Here is a 13,933-nt window from a genome sequence, read left to right on the forward strand (position 1 = left end):
TTATCATCTTATGCCACTGCTTATCTTATCATACAATGAGATTTGTTCCTAGTGCGGGGAAGAAGGATAGTAAGAGAAGAAGAAGCTGGCAGAGGTTTTTCGTTGATGATGATGATGTGAATTGGCTTGGTTTGAGGGACAGCGACATTGTTGATGAGATGTCTGATTAAGAGAAGTTGGAGACTTGGAAGATACGAGCAGAGGCCGTTGTGGAGTTACGGGAAGTTCAGGAGGAGATTGGGGATAATGTTGATGGTGATGTGAGCAAGAAATGGGAGGATTTGATTGTGGATTCAGACGATAGTGTAGTTGGGTCTTGGAGCCGAGACTCTGCTGGTAGTGAGGGAAGTGAAGACCAATCAGAGCTTGATGAATTAACTTTTCTAGAGAGAGGGTTGGTTTAAATGGTGGGGCCGGGGTATGATATGGTTTTAGGAGTAGAAGAGGAAGATACTCTATACGAAGAAGACAAGACCGTGTTTTTGCTTATGCATCTTCCAAATCGGTGAGTTATGAGATAATCTCACTATGCAACATCTTTGCAGTTGTAGCATGTGTCTTATTACATGTGTTGTTGAGTCTAATGTTGAAGACTGATCAATGCTCATTGACATTGTAACTCTCTTTGCAGGCAACTTTTTTTAGCGGTATTGATCGTCATACCATGGGCACTGGACATTCTAGCCCATGATTATGTACTCATGCCCTTTTTAGACTGGTGATTTCTTCATTTACTACAGTTAAGTTCCCCAGGTTATTTCTCCATTTACATTGTGTTAGTCCCCAGTTTGATTGTTTGCTATGTGCCTTTGCTTACAGATATGTAAAGACTGTACCACTTGCTGCCAAGACGCTTGATGTGAGACGCAGTCAGAATCGTCTCCACCTCTTTCTGATGATGATTTATGGTGGGAGTTGCGGGGTATAGCATAAGATACAACGCCACAGTTCTAGTTGAAAACTCATCTTGATCTATATGAGACATAGCCTCACTATTGTTGTTTTGTGGTTCCTACCTTTGGTTTCTTCAACAGCTTGGAGCTGAAAGAGGAGTGGGAGATTAGAAAACCGGAAAGCATTTGCCAACATATGGTCTGATATGGTGTTTGGGATCTCGCTTTTTTGTTATTTTGTATGCCAAACAGAGTATAGTAAGCTTCTGTTTCCAACCTATAATGACATTCTAATTTCCATGTCAAGCTACTAGCTGTTAAGCCTACTTTGTTCACATGTGCTGTTTTTCGATAAACCTTTTCAGGTAGCCTTGTTAAAAGTTTACAGGATATCAGACACGGGGAAAGCATTTCTCATTATCCTTGTCACCGACATTTTCTTGGGGTAAATGTCCTATTATTTGCTTTAGTTAAGAGCACAACCACAAAAAATGAAGCTCGTAACAAGTGTTAAGAAAACCAAAGATATTATAGTTCTGGTAACCTTTTCATTAGAGATAAGAATGGCTTTATTGACAACCAGTTTATGTGTAGAGAAGGTATATAACTTAATGCTTCTTCTTGTAGGTACCAATTCTGAATCTGGAGTGGGAGACATTGTTAGAATTAATAATGGAACATTATGGTCTTGCAGTTGAGCAATCTACTATAACAGATTTACACCATTTTAAACCAAGTCAAGTACATATAGATTTACGCATAGATCATCCATGATATGCAAAAGCTAATGATAAAACATACTACTATACTAGGTAGCAGTTTGTTACTAAGCGTAGCATATTCACCATTACTTCACTAGACTTCTTAAGAGATGATACTGTAGCTTTCTTTGCATAAAAGGTGATATTCATTGATATACACCTGTAGTTGCCTCAATTTAGCATGGCGGATTTCAAGGGCCAGTTACAAGTTAAAACCTATAATAAGCATCATCTTTTATGATTTAATTGTATCATTAGTATACACCATTTGCTATGATAATAGTCAAAATCTGAAGCAGACAAATCCAAAAAGCACAAAATAGTGTCAGGAATTAAAAGCATACTTGTAATGGTGAATACGCGTTAAATTTGATTTGATCCGATATTTGCTTTCATTCAATCCAAAAAATCCGAATATCCGTAAAGTTTCAGAGCAAATCAAATGTTAAAAATCAATATTCGTTAAAAACAAAGCAAATTACAAAATATTAAAATTTTAAAAACCGGATATTTGCTCCGATAACTATATAAATACATATATATTGATTAAATATAGAGTTGTCAATGTATGAGTTTATATAATTTTTATTTTAACGTATGGTTTAATAAATTTTATCACATTATTACTTATAAAGTATTAAAATAAAAAATAAATTTTTAATGATATTTATAACTTTTTCTTAAGTTTGTCTTTCTTATAAGGGTAAATCTCCAAAATAGCACATTTCTAAGTTTATATCACAAAAATAGCACTCAAAAACTAAAATGACCAAAATAGCATTTTATCTTTTGAAAAATTTAAATTTTTTTTATTTTTCAAAATTTGAAATCTTATCCCCAAAACCTCACTTTTCAACTCTAAAACCTAAACTCTAAACTCTAAACCCTAAATTCTTAACCCTAAACCCCACCTCTTGAGTGCTATTTTTGTGACTTTTGGCCTTGAGTGCTAGTTTGGGAACAAAAACTTGATTTAGTGCTATTTTGGTCTTTTTCTCTTCTTTTATAACTAGTTTAAAAATTTGCAAACATATAATTTCACTGCTTCTTTTATTTTTTAATTTATATATCATGTAAAATATTGCAAAAAAAAACAAATTTTATTATGTTTCTAGATTATTTGTATTAACTAAAACGAAATGATATATCCATAAGTATTCGCAAATATCTGCAAATATTAACATAATTTTCTGGATATCCGTATTTTTTTGGAGTAAACAAATCAAAAAAAATTAATATATATATACGGAATAAATCATAGATACCTCTAAAAATCAAGATTATCTGATCCGTGTCCAGCCTACCTGTCCAAACAGAAAATGACTCCTTTGTTTTCTACTGCACTTAAAACAAAAACTGAAACAATAAATTGTAAAGTGAAAACATGACAAAATAAGGAAAAAATAGAGAGGAATGTCTGACTTATCTGACAGTCAGCAATTCCATGTGAGACCATCAGTAGCAGCCTTTGACCGAATCCTAGCCCTTCAAAGGCTTACGCAACATTTTCGTTACATAAACAGAAGTTTAATTTTGACTAGGAAAATATATATTTTTATTTATTACGCCATCATAATTATCAAACCATGCACGATGTTCTGGATATTATGCGTCATCAATACTATTAAAAGGGAAGAATTTTGAAAAAATCTACCTATGAAAGTTGTTTGGACCTATTATTTTTAAATTTTTTTGGACTTACCCTGTATATTATAACAATAATTGACAGTCCTTTTATCCTATAGACGCCCGATTATTACTCTAACTATGCGAACTGTATACATTATTATTTATACATAACCACTAAAACCGATTGCTAAACCACCATACCCAAACAAAATACATTACATGAACCAAAACCAAAGCACAACCTATTATAACTGTTACGTTAACGAAATATTTATTTCCCTCACATACTACCATCGACTACAAAACACGTTACATGTAAGATACTACACTACATAGAAGCTTTATACAAGATTTGGATGTAAGATTATATGATTTAAACACTAAATTTCATTAGTGAAATAATCTTCAAGATTATATGATTCAAACACTAAATTTCATAATTATGAAAAGCAAAACAAAACCAAACCCGCGCTTTTAAGCGCGGGTCAAAATCTAGTAACTATTGTTAAATCCTAAGAATTAAAGATTAAAATGCATTAGTTGACTATGATTCTATAAAAACCTCTTGATTGGTTTGATAAAAGAGAACACAGCTCATCTTCTTCTTTCATCCGCCAAGATCGGATCCTATCCATCTCTCCTCCACCACCTTATCTCAACAAGTTAACACAATCCCACCAAACAAATAACAAAAACATTTTTTTATTCTTTTCTTAGACAGAGAGGGAGATTTTGGGGGCTTGTGTTCTTCTCCTTCTCTTCATTGAAAGTTGTCTTTTATTTTTATATTTCTTGTTGGATTTTGTTTGGTTAGATGGGTAATGTGACATCGAATGTGGCGTCCAAGCTTGCCTTCTTCCCACCTGAGCCGGCTACATACACCGTAACGAATGATGAAGAGACCGGGAACCTGGTCTTCTCAGGAGTCTCGCCTGACATGAACATGGAAGTCCATCAGCTCAGCACAAAGCCAGGCAACAGAGTTGTGGCCACGTTCTGGAGACACCCTTTTGCTAGATTCACGCTTCTCTATTCTCATGGCAATGCAGCTGATCTTGGCCAAATGGTCGAGCTCTTCATCGAGCTGCGTGCTCATCTCCGCGTTAACATCATGAGGTATATAATAATAATACACATTCAGATATCTAAAACCTTCTAATGTTTGTTGTTGTTAGATTCTTGCATTTAATTTTTTTTTTGTGTGTTTTAAACAGTTATGACTATTCAGGGTATGGAGCATCAACAGGAAAGGTAAAAACATACAGAGATCATTTATTTATATTTCAAAAGTTTAATGTGGTTTTTGATAATTTTGTTGGTTTTTTGGTGGTATAGCCGTCTGAGTTCAACACATATCATGACATTGAGGCAGTGTACAATTGCTTGAGAGGCGATTACGGTATCAAGCAAGAGGAGGTGATTCTCTACGGACAGTCTGTAGGAAGTGGGCCAACGCTGCACATGGCTTCAAGGCTGAAGAGGCTGAGAGGAGTTGTTCTTCACAGCGCCATCCTCTCTGGCATTAGAGTCCTGTATCCTGTCAAAGTGACACTCTGGTTCGATATTTACAAAGTAAGCAAACACATAAAGAGGTTTCTTCATACTATGGTTCTGTATTTAATGTGTTTGTTCTGAATGTCTATACTGCAGAACATAGACAAGATACGCCATGTCAGCTCCCAAGTTCTTGTCATACATGTACGTAAAGCTCTATCAAGTGTTAAGAGTCTGTCTTCACTATTCATTCTGTTGATTGCTTTTTGTGATTTGACCTGCAGGGAACAAATGATGAGATTGTGGATTTGTCTCATGGGAAGCGGTTGTGGGAGCTGGCCAAGGAGAAGTATGATCCGTTATGGGTGAAAGGAGGAGGGCATTGCAACCTCGAGACTTATCCTGAGTACATTCAGCACCTGCGCAAGTTCATAAACGCAATGGAGAAACTCTCTCTAACCAACCCACCATCAAAACAACTAGCCAACGAGCCTAGTATCTCTGAAACTAAACATAACCGGTGCTTAAGATTTCGGAAAAGGTAGGATCGGTTAGTGGCAGAATCAGAAGACAGTTGGTAGATTCCTTCCTTTGCATTCGCATGTGCTTTCAACTCAGAACACTCAGAAGCTGCTCTAATGGGATCTCTTCAGAGTTCAGACTCAAAAACCTTGTGCAGAGTCATTTCCTCAGTGTGATAAAGAAACAATGCTAAACACTGGCGATCATCTAGGGATGTATTTACTGTAGAATGTAGCTCTCTGTTCTTGGATATTCTTGCAAAAACATGTATTGTAACACTAAGTTTGGGGGATTGTAAAACATCATTGCTTGTGGGAAGGAGGTAACAGAGAAAAGATGTAATCAGCATGTTCCTCAAGCTTATCCACTGTTCCTAAGCGAAACAAATAAGTACAGCACATGAGTTTACTTTCACAAAAACCTCCCAAAATCTTTAAACATAAAATACAGAACCAACTTAGTGGCAGTGAAATGGACAATTATAATTATGCATATAAAGAGAGTCAATACAAGGCCAAGCCTGTCTTTAGCTACAATCTGATCCAGAAGCAAACCAAAAAAAAAACTACATATATGGAGGATAGAATTGTCTTCTTTGACAATTCAACAGTTTCCTTTTCTTGAGCTAAGTTGGGAAAGTTCGGTTTTCATGGTAGACATGAGAAGTGCAATCAGTTTTACTCACCTTCCCACCCTGATTGCCGAGCTCTCTTCTCCCACAAAGCAGTGATCTTCCTCTCCTTGATCAACAAAGCTTCAGCTCTCTCCCTAGCTGACTCACAAATCTCGGTGGCGGCGTTGCATTTCTCAGCTTCCTTTTGGTACTGAGATGCAACTCTCTTAGCTTCTGCGAGGGTAACGTTCATATGACGGCTGTGCTCATCTGCAACTGCTTCTTGAAGCTTCAGCTCCTCGGTAAGAAGATCCACAAACTGCTTCTCCATTTCCTGTTTGAGCTCTGGATCATCACCTCCACAATCTGTTCACAACACAAGTCAGAGAAGGAGTGTAAAGACTTCACAGGAGAATACGAGAGCTATATAACTTTTATGCTATATATCAGTAAAACGTCATGCAACAAGATAAGGAAATGATATTGTGTCCGAGTCTGATCACGGATAACTATCAGAGTGCTAGCCTATTCTGGAACCAAAACTCAATTGGGATAACTAATGGCTACTAATCATCAAAACTTCACTTCTTCAAATTACTGAAGGCTCCTCAATAACAATCAAGCCATTCTTGTAACTTGACAGAGAAACATTACACGCATAGCAGCTAAAACAATAGCAAGCTTCAGGATCGAGATCTAACCTGTAACAGAGAGATTCGCAAGCCCTGCAACAAAAAAAGAAATCAACTTGTTAAACTATCCACAGGCTGAGATTCATTCTTAGTTGCTTCAAAGAGGCAGCTTTGATTCAAAGATTCAATACTGAAACCAGATCAAGGACACGTCAAAGTTCTGATCTTTAACACTAGAAAGGAACTAACTTTTCACAAGAAGCTGTGAAAACAAACTTGCCATCACGAATCCAAACGAACATTCAGATCCAATACACCTAAAAAGTTCTGATCTTTACTCTAAAAGGAACTAACTTGCCATCACGAATCCAATGGAACATCTAGATCCAGACCAAAAACAAGAGAAAGAGAGAGAGAGGGGTGATGGTGGTAATACCAGGAGCAAGCTCGAGGAGAGACACAGGAGGTGGGCAATCACATGCGCAAGGAGGACAAACAGAGTTCTTACGAGTGGATCCAGCGAAACCCTTGTTGAATTTCCAATACAGGGCAGGCCCACACACCACTAAAGCAGATACAACAGCGAAGATCACCAGACATTTCATGCAGTCTCCGGAACGACGCGCCATCGCTGCGTAGAACACGAAAGCTCGATCGAATGAAACCAGAGTGGAAGTTGCAGCAGCAGCAGCAGCAACAATGGCGATTAGTGTGGAAGAAGAAATAGAAACAGAGTTAGAGCAAGTGTGAATGAATGGGCAAAAGTGACAAACGACGACGTTTTAATGGATCCGGACCAGTTGTCTGTAGTGCATTTCTCACGGTATATCACTGTAACTGTTCTTTTGTTCCAACCAATTATTTTGCTACATTTATGAATTTACCCTTTTAAAATTTTGTGGTATTCTCAAATGGAACTCTACTTTCATCTGATACATAAATTTCCCTACTGTAGCTTATGTATTGTTGGTATCAATACCAAATCCAAAGTAAAAGCCTTTTTATTACACGATTAATAGTCTTGGACCTCACTACACGACCAAAACTATCAGACAATACTCTAATGATTGTTTTGTTCTTTTACTTTTCTTGCTCTTCTTGTCTTAAAAAAACTGTAATACTCACTGATCCATTTTTCTATTACATCAACTTCTTGCCTCCTCTGTTCTTTTGTGGCAGCTATGAGATCTGTATGGTGAGCAGTCCTGATGGTGAGTGTTCGGATTTCTTGTTTATAACAATTAACAACAGATGTGTATTCACTCTTAAATTTCACAGACGTTAACAACAAATGATTCTTCAGAACCCTGAAAAAAGCCACTAACATCAAGTTTGTGTTTTAGACACTTTATATGGATGGGAAACTCACCCTCCTTGGCTTCATGGATCTTGCATTCCATTGGACAATATAATGTTGCTGCCAAATCTCTTGAACACAATCTTTATTCTCTGCAATAAACAGACTCTGATCAAAAGCTGCGCTTAAGTATGTTATCCAGTGTTGTCTGGGCTTCTTGACACCGTATTCCCCTAGACAATATTCTTGGTCTGCTTTGCCATTATCATTTTCAAATGGTGGAAAAATGGTTTGGTTCGAGCAGCTCATTGGCATCACTATCTCTGTGCATGCTTTTTTTTTAAACTAGAAGTCACAATGATTCATTGGTAACATATTTTTGTTCCTTGTGAATTGTTTAAGCTAGAATAACTGAGAAAATATAGAATACCTTTAAAATGTTTGTGCTTTACACAGTGTACAACAATGGAGTACAACACACAAATAATATGAAGTCTTAGATGGTCTCTTTTCCTTTGCTTAACTATTCTTGTGTTCTATGACTTGTCCTGACAAGTTGATAGTATAAGTAACCTGTTTATGATAAACATATATCACATTAGTTTCACTTTTGTTAAGAAAACATATCTTAACAAGAGAAAAGAATTTTTAGAAGAAAGCACTTACAAACTGTGAGAAGCTAACTCTGTGAAGAAGAAACCCATCTTCTATTTCTCTGACACTGGAAATGATGCATTATTCTCAAACATTAGATTGAGCGGTTATAGGTTAACAATGTCATAAGAGATCTTGTTACCTCTTACTACCATTCGTTGAACCTCGGTTCACCCACGTATTAAAAACCGTAATGCAAGTGAAGCTATAGTTCTTGAATCATCACAGTTTTTCCTCTCAGATGTTTTCCATTTCATTGGACTAGATGCAGATATTAAAAAAAATACTTGGAAATGCAGTGGTATATTCAATGTATTTGATGGTGATTTGCTGAAATGTCCTTGCAACTCTCTTAGCTTCGTCTGGACCCTTACTTAGTGTATAGGTGAAGAATGGGTGTAATCTAACCACAATGCGCCTGTATCAAGAACAAGAGTGGCCCTGTTCGTTTGTACATCTGGAAGATGCATCCAGATGGTCCATCTAGATGTCTTATCCAGATGTTCCATCTGGGTGTTGTTCGTTTCTTCATTTCGTTCATACATCCAAATGAATCATCTGAATGCAACTATGTTCGTTTGCTTGTCATTTTTTAACTTTTATCTGCATCTAGGTGGACTTGTTAATAAAATGATTAAAATATAATTTTTTACGTTTCGGCGGAAAAATAGCATTTTTACGGTTTTGGCCGAAAATATTTTTGCGGTTTTTGAAGAAATATGTGTTTTTCGCGAAAAAGTGCATTTTTATGGTTTTGGCGGAAAAATACGTTTTATGGGTTTGGCGGAAAATACGTTTTTTGCAGGTTGGACGGAAAAAGTGTGTTTTGAAGTTTTGGCCGGAAAAGTGTTTTGCATGAAAAGTTTTTTTTCACGATTTTGGCGGGAAAATACATTTTTCCAGTTTTGACGTGAAAATACATTTTTCCGGTTTTGGCAGGAAAATACATTTTTCCGGTTTTGGCGGAAAAATACGTTTTCCGGTTTTAGCGGGAAAATGCGTTTTTCCGGTTTTGGCGGGAAAATAAGTTTTTTCCTGGTTTTGGCGGGAAAAATACAATTTTCCGGTTTTGGCGGGAAAAATACAATTTTCCGGTTTTGGCGGGAAATGCGTTTTTCCGGTTTTGGTGGGAAAATGCGTTTTTCCGGTTTTGGCGGTAAAATTTCATTTTCTGGTTTTGGCGGTAAAATACATTTTTCGGTTTTGGCGGGAAAATGCGTTTTTCCGGTTTTGGGGGAAAATACGTTTTCTGATTTTAGCGGAAAAATACATTTTTCCGATTTTGGTGGGAAAATTATGTTTTCTGGTTTTGTCGGGAAACTTCTGGTTTTGGTGGGAAAATTGTATTTTTCGGTTTTGGCGAGAAAATGCATTTTTTTTTGTTTTGGCGAGAAAATGCATTTTTTTTTGTTTTGGCGAGAAAATGCGTTGTTTCCGGTTTTGGCGGGAAAATGCTTTTTGCGGTTTTGGCTGGAAAATGCTTTTGAAGTTTTGGCGGGAATATGCGTTTTTGGATTTTGGTCGAAAAGTTTGGTTTTACTGGTTTAGCCAAAAAATGTGTTTTAATGAAAATGTGTGTTTTATGTTTTTTTGCGTAAAAATGCATCTTGCGGTTTTGGCGGGAAAGTGTGTTTTTTCGTTTTGCGAGAAAATACATTTTTTGGTTATAGCGAAAAAATATATATGCAAAAAAAAAATAGAATTTACGATTTGAAAATAATATTTTGATTTTAAAAGTTCATTTTTGTCATTTATTATTTTGGACTGAACTAGATGCATCTGCATCCAGATGCACCATCAAGACTCACCTTCATTTGGGTGAAAATTTGAGATGAGTTCAGCTGGGTGATCCATCTGGATGTAGCATTATAAGCTGCGTAGCAGACTTACCAGTCTCCATCTTCTGCTTTTAGAATCTCTTAAGCCCTTTCCATCGACTGATCATCAAGCCATTCAGTGCTACACCTATCATATCCTTGAATTGCAGTAAGAGGGTAGAATGATTAATCAGACAAAACAAAGAATGAAAACGGAAGACCCCACTTATCTTTTAATGGATGTATTTGAGCGTTGCATGTGTGAACCACGCATTTGGGCCCCATAAGCATAACACAGCATTAGATGCCAAGTGTTTTTGGAAGAGAACTTGCCCTTGTAGTTGTCCTCTTTCTATTTTCATGTTATTATTGGTAAGACTAACTAGTGAATGACTAACTAATTTCAGAGCATTAGTTCAAAACAAAATCATGTCTACTGATTAATCACTTTCATGAACCCTAAATTTAAACCAAGGACAAAATATTATACCCATCTTGAATGTTTGTTATCAAGATAGTGTACTTGATTATACCGAGAACACCTTTTCCATACACCCCTTGCTTCTTATGTTATGATTCCCCTCTGTTAAAACATTAACATCAAATATGAGTAATATATATGATCATAATACGAGAAGAATGGCCAAATGATCATACCTTTGGCTGCTTCTGAGTCTCTGAGGATTGGATCACTGAAGCACTTTCATGACAGATTTTGGCGTATCATCTTTTACGCTAAGACCTAAGAATCGGACACATGTCTTGTTTTAGGTGAAAGACGATATAAATCCAACATGAGTGATGTGCAAAAAGTAGTTCACACAAGAACATATTTTAAGATAACACTACCCTTTTGAATCTGCTGTTACAAAGGAATAAATTAGCAAAAGCATGAAAGGGTTTGGCTTTATGGACTAAGGGCAAAAAATCAAAGAAGAAACCAGTCAGATGGCAAATCCATATAAAACAAGGTAACAATACAGGAAACCTGTAGATGTTAGCTAGTCTATTCCGGGCTATTCCAGTTATGCAACTCACCATATAATATGATTTGATTGAGTTTTGGTTAGTGAGTTATCAGCAAAGTTCATTTCCAGGTTTTACTGTGTAAGCCGTTTACTTCCCTCATTAATATGCTTGTAGCAAAATAGGAGACAAAACGATTAAAAAAGCATGACACACACCTTCAAACTGACACCATCCACATGAACCAAGTTCTTGACTACAAAAAGCAGAGAGAAATCGACTAATGCCTCAGAATAGAGTAACCCACAAGTGCTCTTGCCAATCTTTAGTTTCAAGTCAAGAAACCCCATTGAATCCACCATGACTGAGAAACGCGTCTCTATATATTATCAACCAATATAAACTGTTAAACTGCGAAAATCAATACTAGTGATTGAACAATGACAAACACATAATGGAAAATGCAAGCAAACTGAGGTAATGACATCAACGTTTCTCCACGATCATCAAACTAAAAATCTCTAGTCAAAATTACTATGTTATTATCAATGATTTTACCTGATTGCTACACTTTCAACTTGAAATTTATATACTTGAAGTATCTTCCCACTTGATATTGATCTCATTCTCCTGTAAAAGCAAGCAATTTAGCAAACACAAAATCAGGTTGTTATAATTGCTTTAACGGGCTGTCTTCTTGCATAGGTCTTTTGGTGATGACAGTGCCTAAACCCACAAAACAGGATCCTGTTCAACTACAATAAACTGGCTTGCACAGCAAGGATTAAAAACAAATTAATCAGCACTTTTCTCACAAATGATATCATCATTAGAGTTGCTTAAACGCTTAAATGCCCTTACTCAATAACTTTTCTTTTGTTTTAGTTTACCTACCTAACAATCAGTATAGCTTAATTGCCTAATTGGAGATGCAACAAAAGGAAGATAACAAAGATAGCCTAACACATCAGAATATCACATGGCGCATCACACGTAACTTCAGCGATCTGGTAGAATCTGCCTCTACATCAATCCATGGTTATGAAAATATGATACTCCAACAAAATATAGTTTGAAATATTTCACAGCATAAATACAATCATCTTTCATCTGAACTCACTGATTGAACTACTTCAAGAACAAATATCTGAATTTAAGCGGATGAAGATAAGCAAAAACAACAGTCATCATAAATAACCTAAACCATCACAATCATCTAAACCAACAATAAGTACATGGAATTTCTAACGTCTGCTTTATATAGAGTATATGCATGATTACCATGCTAAGGAAAATAAGCTGGATATAATACTTAAGACAATGATAACATACACGGAAAATCTAGGCCTCTCCGCTTGTTATCTGTTTAGAGACTTCATGTATTAGATTCAAGGTGAAGCACTTAAGACCATCTCCAATGCTACACTATAATTTTCTCTATATTTCACTCTAAAATAGAGTAACTCTATTATAGAGTTGGATTTGCTCCAATGGTTCACTCTATAATAGAGTTACTCTATAATAGAATGAAATATAGAGTATTCTTGTTTTTTCACTCTATATTTGGAGTAAAAAAATAAGATTACTCTATATTTCACTCTATTATAGAGTAACTCTATTATAGAGTGAACCATTGGAGCAAATTCAACTCTATAATAGAGTTACTCTATTTTAGTGTAAATTATAGAGAAAAAAATAGAGTTCCCTTGGAGATGCTCTAAGACACTAGAACATGTAACTAACCAAGTTTACAATTTGATTTCATCTCACACAAAACAAGGTATTTTCAATATACAGTATATGGTGAATATGATTAAAAACCCAGTTACTCATTCATGGAAATTAACAAAAACACCACTGGTTCTTAAACCATTAAAAGAGTGCATTTTGTATCTTAGCATAATCATTGCAAAACTAGGCATCCAATAGACAAAATTTAAAAATATTAGCTTGAAACAAAACTAATGATCCAACCAGCAAACAGTAATATCTGCTGAGAAATAAATCAGGCAACCTAATATCAATCATTTCAGAAAGTAAAATTCTATTTCTAACATTAAATCCGGCTCCAGTGTTATATATTCCATGACTTCTATTATGGATTTCGAGGTGAAGCACATTAGACACCAGTACCATTACACATATTTCACAATTTGATTTCAACACAAAGACATTTTCTTAATAGAATGTTCGACACAAGTTTAGTAAAATGCCCTATAAAGCCAATATTGCGGAGATAGAAAAAACACCAACTCATGCTTTTGCTCAAAGCAAACTCCACAAAATCACTGCAAAACTAGGCATCCAATTACAAAGCCCTAAGTTTTGATTTAGAAGAAAAAAAAAGATTAATAGTTAAGCTTGGCCAGCACAACGAAAGATCAAACCAACACAAAAAAACATAAGATCAAATACAGTGTATTCTGAAACTTTCATTAAACCAACCATTGCAATAAAAAATAACAGTTTACTTCTTCAGCAGCAGAAGATAACCAATTTCAGTACAAAATAGCATTTTCAACCTTCTTTGGTACCATATAAGATAAACTGTTTTAGTATAAACTAATATTTCGACTTGGAAGAACTCAAAAACCAAGAACAAAATCTATTTCCTAGCTAAATTAGACGCAGAAATAAATAAATTTGCAAGGAAAA

At 35.7% G+C, this 13,933-nt stretch overlaps 2 protein-coding genes across 5 annotated transcripts; one reads left to right on the forward strand and one right to left on the reverse strand.

Moving 5' to 3' along the window:
* The first annotated feature begins 368 nt into the window (after positions 1–368).
* Positions 369–5,864, forward strand: LOC103834639 (alpha/beta hydrolase domain-containing protein 17B). Of its 4 annotated transcripts, none has more exons than XM_033277613.1 (10): positions 369–505; positions 632–718; positions 830–922; positions 1,035–1,151; positions 1,259–1,338; positions 1,521–4,399; positions 4,498–4,534; positions 4,619–4,855; positions 4,934–4,981; positions 5,062–5,322. In XM_033277613.1, the coding sequence occupies exons 6-10, from the start codon at positions 4,098–4,100 to the stop codon at positions 5,320–5,322; spliced, it is 885 nt and encodes a 294-aa protein (XP_033133504.1). In that variant the 5' UTR covers positions 369–505; positions 632–718; positions 830–922; positions 1,035–1,151; positions 1,259–1,338; positions 1,521–4,097. The 4 variants fall into 4 exon arrangements, with proteins under 4 accessions (XP_033133504.1, XP_033133502.1, XP_033133503.1 ...); XM_033277611.1 differs by having other exon boundaries at positions 419–505; positions 632–739; positions 820–922; XM_033277612.1 differs by lacking the exon at positions 369–505 and having other exon boundaries at positions 646–718; positions 820–922.
* On the reverse strand, positions 5,757–7,330 carry LOC103834641. The gene is made up of 3 exons (XM_009110708.3): positions 6,981–7,330; positions 6,614–6,637; positions 5,757–6,278 (listed from the first exon to the last, which is right to left on the reverse strand). Exons 1-3 carry the CDS (start codon positions 7,171–7,173, stop codon positions 5,977–5,979), a joined length of 519 nt encoding a protein of 172 aa, XP_009108956.1. The 5' UTR covers positions 7,174–7,330; the 3' UTR covers positions 5,757–5,976.
* Between the last annotated feature and the right edge of the window lie 6,603 nt (positions 7,331–13,933).

Source organism: Brassica rapa, chromosome A08 (genome assembly GCF_000309985.2).
Source record: "Brassica rapa cultivar Chiifu-401-42 chromosome A08, CAAS_Brap_v3.01, whole genome shotgun sequence".
In the NCBI taxonomy this organism is placed as follows: domain Eukaryota; kingdom Viridiplantae; phylum Streptophyta; class Magnoliopsida; order Brassicales; family Brassicaceae; genus Brassica; species Brassica rapa.

Excerpts from the sequence above, each read along its gene's own strand:
- LOC103834639 (XM_033277613.1), top strand. The coding sequence starts at position 4,098 with ATGGGTAATGTGACATCGAATGTGGCGTCCAAGCTTGCCTTCTTCCCA. Across the intron at positions 4,400-4,497 it reads CTCCGCGTTAACATCATGAG|TTATGACTATTCAGGGTATG; the intron begins GTATATAATAAT and ends TGTTTTAAACAG. Across the intron at positions 4,982-5,061 it reads CCCAAGTTCTTGTCATACAT|GGAACAAATGATGAGATTGT; the intron begins GTACGTAAAGCT and ends TTTGACCTGCAG.
- LOC103834641 (XM_009110708.3), bottom strand. The coding sequence starts at position 7,173 with ATGGCGCGTCGTTCCGGAGACTGCATGAAATGTCTGGTGATCTTCGCT. Across the intron at positions 6,638-6,980 it reads TCTCCTCGAGCTTGCTCCTG|GGCTTGCGAATCTCTCTGTT; the intron begins GTATTACCACCA and ends TTTTTGTTGCAG. Across the intron at positions 6,279-6,613 it reads TGCGAATCTCTCTGTTACAG|ATTGTGGAGGTGATGATCCA; the intron begins GTTAGATCTCGA and ends TGTTGTGAACAG.